Source organism: Micromesistius poutassou (genome assembly GCF_964030765.1).
Source record: "Micromesistius poutassou genome assembly, chromosome: 20".
NCBI classification, from domain to species: domain Eukaryota; kingdom Metazoa; phylum Chordata; class Actinopteri; order Gadiformes; family Gadidae; genus Micromesistius; species Micromesistius poutassou.
Window position 1 is genome coordinate 7940382 of NC_140290.1, and position 11767 is coordinate 7952148.

The 11767-nt window shown below is 44.3% G+C and overlaps 1 protein-coding gene across 1 annotated transcript; it reads right to left on the bottom strand.

Moving 5' to 3' along the window:
• Positions 1-479: 479 nt before the first annotated feature.
• On the bottom strand, positions 480-10003 carry LOC311365019 (synaptic vesicle glycoprotein 2A-like; the record flags this gene model as incomplete). Its single annotated transcript, XM_084484540.1, has 12 exons — positions 480-663; positions 1334-1493; positions 2445-2648; positions 2890-3023; positions 3477-3641; positions 4093-4181; positions 4830-4937; positions 6041-6130; positions 7196-7329; positions 8145-8296; positions 8898-9078; positions 9352-10003. 12 exons carry the CDS (start codon positions 10001-10003, stop codon positions 480-482), a joined length of 2253 nt encoding a protein of 750 aa, XP_084340666.1.
• Between the last annotated feature and the right edge of the window lie 1764 nt (positions 10004-11767).

The window sequence follows — 11767 nt, forward strand, 5'->3', positions numbered from 1 at the left end:
TTGAGTGTCCCAGCTTATAGTAAACATCCATGTTCAAATTAGGCGAATGCTTTTGTGTAATCTGGTAACAAAAGGTGTATTGGCAGTGTTAAAAGTGAGTAAGGACATGGTGAATACACTTTTGGGCCACAAAGGCAGAATAGGGCTTACTTGGCGTTGTAATAGTGTCAATTAGTATATCATCTTTCAACTGAAAAAAGTTGTGTTATTATCTTTATCCTTATTTGTTATTATGTGCATTATAATGTCAAGCTACACAAAAATAAGGAGTTAGCACAATCCCTGCTTCTGCATATTCTCTGAAAAATTGCCACTGGTTGAATAATAATGCATTGTGTGTATTCTTACATTGGGAAATGGCAGTGTGTTCAGTGGATATTTAGTGTGTATTGGGCAGTATACTCTGAGTCCTCAGGACCTGGTTCTGCCCGTGATGTTATTACAAGGGTACTATGCTGCCCTCTGGTGGATCCTTTCTGCTACTGCAGCACTTGACCCCGCGTCTCGGGCAACTTCGTGGCGAGGAAACTACCTGCGGCCAGAGCGCCCGCAGCAAACAGGATGGGCACGGCTTTGGTGATGCCGACGAATGACTGGAAAATGCTAATGCCAAGAACAGCAGCCAGCTTACACAGGGCGTTGAGGAACCCAAACGCAGTGGTCCTGGATAAAAACAATGACAGTCTGGTTATTATTATATTATATTATTAGAACAGTCAACATGTTATACTGTTATTACTATTTGGTCATTCAGTTGAACCTTGCAATAACTGTAATTTGTACAAAATCCTGGATGTGAAAATAGGTTGTTAGAACAGAAGGTCGAGGACAGTAATAGGATATAAGTTTTATAATGGATATAATGTTTTTTCCAAAGTGGTAGCCTCAGAGAGTTGTAGTTCTTATGTCAAATTTTAAAACCCCACATCAACTGTATTCTACAACATATTTCAACATATTTTGTGTATAATCCAAAAAAGAGTTTGTTTATTCTGCCAGCAATTCCTATAATCACAAACTTTTTTTTTCTCAGGTTTTAAAATAGCATAGCAGGTTAGCTTAAGCAAATTGTGTGTCAGGAGAGTGTCAGGTACTACAGGGTACGTGTTTGGTAGAGATCTAAAAAATAAGAGTATATTTTAAGAAAAAAAAAAACACATTGTAATCTAGCCTGACGAAAACGTTGTTTTTCCATGTTTCGCATGAGATGCATTTCGACATTTTCAAACAAATCAGACAAAATGGCGGTCATTGACATGTGACGATGTACAAGCCATAAAGCTGACTGCTCTGATACTTCCATAGATATATTAGTATCCATGAGATACTTCACCTTTTGTCTGACGGGTAGAGCTCCACTGTGAGCACGTCCAAGGCGTTCCAGGAGGCGATGCTGATGCCCCCGAACAGACACAAGAGGGCGATCATCCCTGACTCGTTGCTGCCGAACATCAGGAAGAAGCAGCTGACGCATGATATCACGCTGGAGCCCGCTGGTTTAGGATAGGAAAACAAGGAGGAAAATGAAGACAAAGGGACAAGTGATTAATTTCATTTGCAAGTACAACTAAAAACGTATTCATGTTAAAGCCAGGGTAGGATAACCATTATTTTAGAAGCATTATTTGTCATATTTGTTGAAATTCTCTTTGCTAACCCATCAACAGATCAAATGCTCAGACAGGGAATATGTATAAAAATGTGTCGCAGGCCTGTAACAATACAATCATTTCATTTGACCCGAATGAAATGATTGAATGGCCAACATGTCTGTCTACCTATCCAGATTTGATTCTGATTCTGATCTATCCGGCTACCAGAGCACACTCGGATCTTGCAATCATTGCGCTTGACCGGAGTCTTCCACGAGGCTAGGCAGCCCTATTGCTAATGCTAGGGGGCTAGTCATGTGTTTTGGGGTAGCAGCTTTGGCAGGAGGCTTTAAAGGGGTATTTTGGACATCGGACCTCATTTCCAAGTGAGCCAGTAGGTATTTATCAATGGAGACCGTTTTTTTAACATGTTTCATTCAGTCCTTCTAGTTGCAGAAATCGCTGGTGCTATCAACACAGACATTTACATCGATAGTCTGGCGTTATAATTGATTTGCCTCGGGTGTACTGTGCAGTGGGTAAAACAATTTTTATTGGCAGGCTAGCAGAATCCCGTCGACTTGCACTAGCCTAGCACCAGATCTCTGCAACTAGAAGGACTGAATGAAACATGTTGAAAACAATGTCCAATGATAAATAACACACTGGCTCACTTGGAAATGAGGTCCGATGTCCAAAAGTGAACAGAACTACCCCTTCCGAACTACCCCTTTAAGAGGGGTTGGATTTTTTCTGTTGGATACTTTCAAATCAAACTAACTCTGGCTGGTTTCTCCAAATGTCCTGTTCTTGCTTCAAACCCCCTTGAGTTAAAGCTGCGTAAACCATTACCTAGCATTCGAAGACGTCCGATTTTGTCCATTAGTAGTGCTGACACGATGTTGCCAGGCAACACTGCTAGGGTTCCGAGGAAGCTAACGAAGTAGATCATGTATGCATTGTTGTCGTCGCTGAAGTCCAGCATGCAGCCTTCTTTGTTGTGGAGGAAGGTGCTGTTCACTAGCTTGCTGTTCACAAACCTATACTTGAAAAGATCTGATAAAGACACAAAAAAGAGACATACGAGTTAGCAATTAGACAGTTAAAGAGTCGTTTTAGGGGACTTGACCTCCCCATATCATTTGAAATTCTGCTATGTTAAATGTTATGAACCATGCTATCTGTCGATTCCACATGAACAAAATAACGTTAAAAAACGTAGTTCGTTTTGACATTTCCCATGGCAGAGATAACGTCCGGTCTCTCATCACCACTGAGGAAGAGGGTGTTAGGGTACCTGTGTTATAAAACAGGCTGGCGATGAAGGTGCAGTTTCTGAAGAAGGTGTTGGTGGAGGTGATGTCTTCAAAGTAGCACTCCTCAAATATAGAGTCTTCAAAGACCATGGACTTCATCTTGAGGTTCAGGAACCTGTGGGGCGGTTGACAAGAGGGTTTTAACTGTAGTGTGAGGTGTATCCAACAGTGTAGAATCAAAACACACAAAATCAACCAAATATTGATATTTCTAAGGGATTTTTGCGTCTTTATGGTCAGGGCAGGGAAGTTGGCTGAAAGAGAGAGGGAATGATATGTAGCATACGACCGATTGACCCAAGGCCTGAATCCAACCTGGGCCGCTAGCGGCAGACATTCCTCTAAACTGAATTTGTAAATTAATCTCCAAATACAATGACATGATGAGGCAAGATCATCCGTTACTGAGCCCAAGAGAATACCAGTGATGCGATCACGCAGGAACAACCCATTATTTTCTGTCTTTTGACTTCTTCAGAGTGTATCCAATTACCTTGGGACAAGATGAGATACCCGTTTAAAATAAGAATATGCAAACTTCCGTGTGTCCACTCGCGGCCCCACTCACTTGTCGTTGAAGTAGTGTCCCTGACGGTGGACCTGGTTCTCCAGCGTGAAGTTGAAGGTGACATGCTCCACACGCTCCTTTGTGAAGGTCTTGGTTTTGGACTCGTACTCCTGCTTCTGGATGTACTTGATCATGTCTGGGAACCACACTGTCAGCCCGTAGTAGCTGTACACACACACACACACACACACACACACACACACACACACACACACACACACACACACACACACACACACACACACACACACACACACACACACACACACACACACACACACACACACACACACACACACAGTTTAGCATCAGAGTTAAGCTAACTCTTTCGTTACCAGCTATTAGTGAAACACAACCTTTTAGGTTGTTAGGGCATCTTGCTCAAGGATGCCTACAGCTGGACTGCAGACATTGGGGTTTAAACCCATAACCTTTTGTCAAACACCCTAACCACTAGACTATCTAATAATTATGGGGACATAACCATGACATTAATATGAACGGAAATGGTGTGGAAATCAGTGCGAACATGAACCAAATATATGAACCAATACGATGAACGTCCGGAAGCCGTCAGCCCCTCTGTATATAGGATGTAAATGGTTGTGTTCTGTACCTGAAGGACATGGTGAACCAAACGGCCATCAGCATGAAGGTGGTCCTCTTGTACTCTGGGTTGAAGCAGGCCAGGAAGTTGTTCTTCATCTAACGTGTCAACAGGCAGTGGGATGACCATTAGAGGAAGAAGTAGAACATACAAAACGGATCCTCTCTAATGCAGTGTGCTGTTTGGTACCAAATGTTTTTTTTCTTGACGAGCAATTTCAGGTTCATGTAGCTATCTTTTCTTTTGGGAAATCCGTGAGGACTTTGATGTGTTTGGTCCGGTGACTGATTTTGAAATAATTTTTCATTCCAACTTAATTATAGCTTGGTTATACAGAGAGCACGCTTTGATGCTCTCTGCTTCAGTAAAAGATACAGCAAAGACACAGCAATCAAAGGCTCCGGTTTCACGAGTGAAAGATAAATAGATGAAGTGATACAGGGGAGAAAGGGAGAGTAGAGGCAGGGGAGTGAATAAAAAGTGATATTAGTGGCCTTTACAAAACGACGATGGCATACATCATTTATCAGTGACAGAGGTGAAGGATCTCATGGGAAAAAGGTTTAAAGATCTTTGATGAAGCCGCTCACATCGATCAATAGGGTGCACTTCTGCTGTCACACCAGGCCGAAGGTCTAGTTAGGTAGTATATTCCTTTAGTAATGCTGATGAAAAAAGTCACAAAGCTGAGTACATATATTAAACTTTCAAGATCCTTCTTGTAGTTCTTCAACTCCCTGGCTCACCTGTTGGGTAAGGCTCATGATCTTCAGCTTGTAGCGCCGCCAGACAGGTGTGTCCGTGCCTGTGTCCACCAGCTCATCCATCTGCTTCACCGTCTTGATGGTGGTCACCTTGGATCCAACCGAACAACAAGTGGCCGAGCATTAACATCGTTCACCACGTCGCCGCAGCTGTCGTCTCCTGATCTTGAAATGTGTGTTTATTGAATTGAATTGAATTGAATCCTTTTATTGTCCTTTTATAAATCAGTCCCTCGTGCTTATATACATTGGGTTTGAATATCTAGTTGTTAAGAGGATGCAGGCCATTCCAGATGCACATGGGAGGTCCATCGCATGTTGAGGGCTCGGCCAAGGACTGGATGAATGTATTCATATATTCATGACGTTTGCTCTGAGTGCACACTCACTGAAACCGATAAACAGAATCCAGAATGTTGTTGTAGAATTTATGGAAATCAATACGGTAACCGTGACTTTCTTCCCCTGGTCGTATGGATTTTCTGTCTGTTTTATTTCTACAACTATTTATGAGAACTTTATAAGAATTTATGTTTTTGTGTCAGAGATCTGAGTAATTTGGCGTTGGGAGTCTTGCTCAAGGATGCCTACAGGTGGTTACTGGGATTCAAACCCAGAACCTAATGGGGTAGAGCCACACTAGACACACTAGTGTGGTGGTAGTGAAACACACAGTGTTTCCCAACCTGGATTTGCTTGGTATTCAGATGACATTGTGAAACATGGCTGACTCATATAGGCCATTGATATAGCACTTTAGATGTTTTCAAGAAGAACCAAATCCCAACACGACTCAGTTTGTGCATTGCAGAGGACTCCCTCTACAGGTCATACAGGCTATTACATGCATAATCTCTGAACAACTCTGCCCCACACCTGTTCTCCTCTTATTGAAAGTAAATGGAAGGGGCGTTCACAGGCAAACCTGCCCCGTGAATGACATGCAGGGTATTGGTTCTTGTTTTAAGTTTGGTCTCGTAAAAAGGTCCCATGTAAACAAACCATCTGCCGAATGCTTGGTAGCCACGAGCCAACTACTGCTCATCCCTTGGGGTTGGGCAGTTTACTCAGCGACATTATGGCCAGGTGTTTGAGTGATAAAGTGGAAGCAGACTTACAAGAACGTAAGAAATTGGGATTGGCAGAATTTTCAGACCTTGAAAAACTGCACTAGACTACTGTTGGATACTCACAGAAAACACCTTCTCTGGGAAGCCCTTGGCCCTCATGTTGGTGTCGTGCACCTGCTTCAGGATCATCCAGCCCTCGTCATGCTTGCCGTTCTGTCACAACAACAACAGTGTAAGATGTGTGACGTATGATACATGAGACACACATGAGACACACATGAGGCCGATGGGTTTCACTAATGGGTGTTTGCACATTGGTGGACGCTCATTAATGGACACATCGGAAATGATTAATACTAAGTGAATAAAAAACTCAAACAAAACAAGGATAAACATCCATTAGAATGCCGTACCACATTTTGGGGATATTCCACTTCACATTTGGTCAATATAATATAATGGCATTGAGATGAGATGACACAAAAAGAAAAAACAAGCAAATTGATATTGAAGCACTTTATCTAATGTTAAAACTTAATGGATCAATGATTTCAACAAGTGCTTTAAATGCAATTATCAGCTCCCTACAGGCTGGAACGGAAGCTAGCTTGCTAGCCTGTGGGGGGTTAGCAGTGTCCTAATCTCTAGATAGAGGCTAGCTGGCCTGTGGGTAATAAAGAGTATGCTTACCTCTAGATAGAGGCTAGCTGGCCTGCGGGTAATAAAGAGTATGCTTACCTCTAGATAGAGGCTAGCTAGCCTGTGGGTAATAAAGAGTATGCTTACCTCTAGATAGAGGCTAGCTGGCCTGCGGGCAGGCTAGCTAAAGAGTGTGCTTGCTTCTAGATAGAAACTAGCTAGCTAACATTCAAACAGAAGCTAGCTGGCTATCCCGGGCGGGGTCAGCAGTGTGCTAACCTCTTGATAGAATACCAGCTAGCTAGCCTGCAGTGAGTTAGCAGCGTACTAACCTCTAGACAGAAGCTAGCTAGAGAGCCTGCGGGGAGTTAGCAGTGAGCTAACCTCTAGACAGAAGCTAGCTAGCGAGCCTGCGGGGAGTTAGCAGTGAGCTAACCTCTAACAGAAGCTAGCTAGCGAGCCTGCGGGGAGTTAGCAGTGAGCTAACCTATAGACAGAAGCTAGCTAGCAAGCCTGCGGGGAGTTAGCAGTGAGCTAACCTCTAGACAGAAGCTAGCGAGCCTGCGGGGAGTTAGCAGTGAGCTAACCTCTAGACAGAAGCTAGCTAGCGAGCCTGCGGGGAGTTAGCAGTGAGCTAACCTCTAGATAGAAGCGGGGGCTCTCGGGCATGGCGCTGAGGGCGATGATGGCGGCCACGGAGGGGAGGGCACAGACGAGGACGAAGACACGCCAGCTGTGGAACTGGTATGCCGACCCCATCTGGAAACTCCATCCTGGGGTGTGTGTAAACAAATAACGGATAAGACCTTCTCATCAGATGTACTTTTATATTTATATTTGGCCATTCAGCATTCAGCATTTATTTGTCTAAATTAACATACAATCAAAATAATTGATATCTTGGCATATAATGTTTTCCTGGACTTAACAGTGTTAATCACATAAAGGTGTACTGCTATAATTATGTGTATTAAAATATTCTATATTCATCAAATTTGTAGACATTTAAATAGACTGAGAACAATCAAAGCAGACAATCAATATATGCAATTTTCCAAAAATGTACTGTAAGTGCTTTCACAAGCATGTTTAACAAAACAAGAACACAACAAGAGACAACAGCATACAAAACATAAAAATCGATCACAAGCTTTGTCTAGGGGCCTATCACTCTGGCTTATTCTCCACTACACTACTCCAGGTTCATCGCCTTAGAGCATATTACAATGAATTATATGGTGTATATACGTGCTGTATAGATCTGTGGTGGTGGATTGGTTTCCATTGGGATGGCCTTACTGTAACATCATCGTTTCAATTATATGAGTTTAGCAGCAAGAGGAGAGGGGGCGGGACTTAACATGCTCAGACGGGCACTTGCTGGGCATTTTTAATAATATATATATACACATATATATTTATGTATATACAGTATACGATTTATTCTCCTGGTCTTTACTCTTATTCTTCTTGTTCCAGACACTGTTGCCTGACGTCCACAGCTCAGAGGAAGTAAGAGAACAGAAATTGCTTTTCGGTAGACCAGGATAACACCACAATTCTGGAGCCTTTCCCCGCCTAGGCTTACCGTAGTGAGGGATGATGGCCCAGGCCATGGCAGAAGCATAGATCCCTCCAATCATCCAGAACATGCAGAGCCAGCTGAGGTGCTCGCCTCGCTTCTCCTGGGCCAGGAACTCAGAGTAGTAGGAAAACACGATGGGAATAGACCCTCCGATCCTGGAACGCCCAATCAGAGAACAAGGATTTACGTTAGAATATAATAGATTTTACCCTAAAAGAGCATGTTTCACTTATGAGAAATATTTTCCAAACTTAATTAGCCAGAGAGAGAGAGAGAAAGTGCAGGTGGAAGTGGGATTTGATCCCTGGGGGGGGTTTTGATTGGATTGTGCAAATGTGCCAAACCACATTAGCCTGCTAGTCTGTTGTATGAGGGGGAGTGGAAACGTGTTTTCATATTATTTTATATTATTGGTTTAAATGTCAAGACTTTCACTGTGAACAATGCTGTAAGAGACAATCCTTTAACCTGTGAGAGAAAACTGTATTGATAACATTTAGATGTTAAATTACTAATAAACTGAAAGGTGTTCTGCTTACATTTTCTGGCATATTTTAATGGATTAAACAATTCCACTGCGGAAACAAGCTGCCACCATTTATCATTCCTTAATATAATATTACAATATACACAGACTGCCAAAGGACGTTTGCTCATTCGCACCCTGAGCATGACAAACCCATATTTTGATTCCAAACACTGTAAAACAAACACTGTTACCAACCACTATATGTGTTTTATTTTGTATCCACTGACCCAACGCCGGACAGCAGGCGACAGAAGAGGAAGGTGCTGTAGCCCTGGACGAAGGAGGAGAAGAAGGAGAAGACACTGTTGATGGAGAGGGAGATGAGGAGAGACTGGCGACGTCCTATCCGGTCCGCGAGGCCTCCCCACAGGAACGCTCCCACCATCATGCCCAGATATACAATCAGGCCTGCGGAGAGAGGAGGAGAGGGGAACAACGCTGTTGTCCCTGATTCATTTGTCACAGATGTGTATCATGCCACGATAAAAATCTATCTCTTTTCATAACTTGGCGAGTATTGAAATGGTAAACCTTCTTGGTTTACATTTTTATTTCTAAATAATACATCAATCTTTCTTCACACTTTAATGTCACCTTTTAGAAGTGTAAGAAGACTTCAAAACACAAGTCCAAGTCTGAGAACACCCCCCTTTTTTACACCTGTCCAAAAGACTCCCTTACCCAGCATGCTCTTGTTGGGCTCGGACAGACACATGTCCTTCTCGGCACTGGGCAGCACGAAGCCCACCACGAAGATCTCCACGCCGTCGGCCATCAACGCCAGCCCCAGCACAAAGTACAGCGTCCACTGGAACTTCCCGTGGCCGCACTCCTGCAGGATGGTCTCATACTGCTGCGCCAGCTCCTCCTGGTCCTTCCTCCTCTCCGCCTCCGCCGCCACCGCCCCGTCCGTGCCCCCGAACCCCTCCGCCCCGCCGGCGCCCTTCACTGAGCTGGGGCCCCCCGCCAGGCCCTCCTTGACCCCGGACTCGGCCCTGGGGATGCCCTGGTACTCGCCCTCGTAGATCTCGTCGTCCTCGTCGTGGCCCTCGGTGGAGTCGCTGTGGCCGCCGCCGTCCTCCTCCTCGCCGCCCGCCTGGCTGTCGCCGCGGTAGTAACCGCCGCCGCCGCCGCCATCTTGTGAGCCGCCGCCAGCCACGGTGGGGGGGTAGTCGTCGTCCTCCTCGAAGCGGCTGTAGGAGCGCTTGCTGTACTCGTCGGTCACGCGGTCCACGCTGCGGCCCACCTTCTTGCTGGCCTGCCGCTTCACCTCTTTGGCGATGTCTTTGGCGCCTTTGATGAAGGCAGTCCGGTTTTGGTAGCCGTCCTCCATTTTGAGGAAGGAAAGGATGGGATCTCACAGGTTGTGTCGGTTGCTGGGGTCCAGGTGGGGGTTTGTGAGGGTTTCTAAAGGGGCTTCACCCTGTTGAGGAGAACACTGCTTCTTTCTGGTCACTGAGGGGGATGTGGAAAAAGTAGGCTTTAGTCATGGTCAAATAGGTTGCTGTTATTTAAAGGGGCATTAGGTGAGATGGGAGAATTGTTGAGAGAGAGAGAGAGCTGAAGAGCAAGATTTAAAACTAAACCACCGAAAGAACGTCCTGCTCCCTCCCTTCCGATTTCTCCGCCATTGAGAAGTGTTGCAGTTCTGGCACCGGCTATTGACAGGCAAGATGGATTAACCTAACCATTCATGGAGGAGGTTGCCTGATTGTTCAGAAATCAGCCGGGAGCGGCCTATCAATATAGATTGGCAGTCGAAGGCAAAGGCAGGAGCAGTGAACTCGGTGAAACAGATATCCTCACAGTGCTCACTAACAACCCTGACTAATAGCTGACCGAAGTGATTTCTGACAAATTACACTCAAATAATAGCTCCTAAATGTTACCTAGAGTGTAACATCGTGAATTTCAACTCACTAAATGTGAACCCTTTAGACTGGGTGATGCTATACTCAACATCTATAGCAACGGTTAGAATTTTAAGAGTAATCCACCACCACGAAACTCAAAGCTTTTTTTTCACAGTCCACACATCATTAGTGGCTTTTGGTACATTAAGGAACTAATTATTTTTCTGTGATAGGCCTACATACATTTGGTACCATTTGTAAGGCTTGATTATACTCTAGCTATAATATATTTGAAAATACAACTTAATTCAAAAAGGTTTGGTTAAAATACGGCCATTTCAGCTCAAAGGGAGACAGTCAAGGCAGTCAAGGCAAAACGTTTCAAACGATGAGGAAGCCTATCCAGATGTTATCTTCACACAGGCCTGGTAACAGCTAAATTGCCTTTATAAATATAATCTGGAAATGAAAAAATGATAATCCTCCTGTCATTCATTGAAAGCAGAGATTTTCCACCGTCACTGACCGTCATCCGTGTGGCCTGGAAGAGAGGTCCAGCCATGAAAGAGCTGCATGTGCCCCTTCAGAGGGGAGGCAGGTCGTGTGACGAGGCAGCAGTGTGCTTGGCCATGTAGCGTGTAGTATTCTTGTGTAGTAGCACTGTGTGCATGTATGAGTGGGTCATTTAACGCTTCTCCTCGTTTCGCGTAGGCCTCACTGCCACGCTTTGTCGTGCGAGCCATTTGGTGGCGTTTCTTTTTTCTCTCTCTCCTTCATCGCAGTAGCCCACAGGGTATGAATCGTGGGTTCCTACGCAATTCCACGTAGCGAGCGTCACCAAATATGAACATCATCGACTGACACCTGAAGATAACATGAAGGCGATGACCGGTGGTGCCGAGCTGGTCACACACACATTTGTGGATGTAATGAGTAGGCCTACATGCAAAGATATCCTACCCTATATATATATATATATATTATTTTTTTTTTTAAATATTTTTCTTTTCTTTTTTTGTTTATTTCCATTGCTCCGAAAACGATGATTGGTGTTGCAGGCCTGGTGGTAAATGGACCACATCGTGAATATACTGCAATCCAACATTGGTCATCAAACACAAATGTCACGCCAATGTCTCTGCCGACAGACTGAAAATAACGTTATTTCCCATTCAATAAGACCTGCGATTCTGTCACGACTCAATCGTAGGGCCCACCTGATTAACAAATCGTTCTAATTGCCA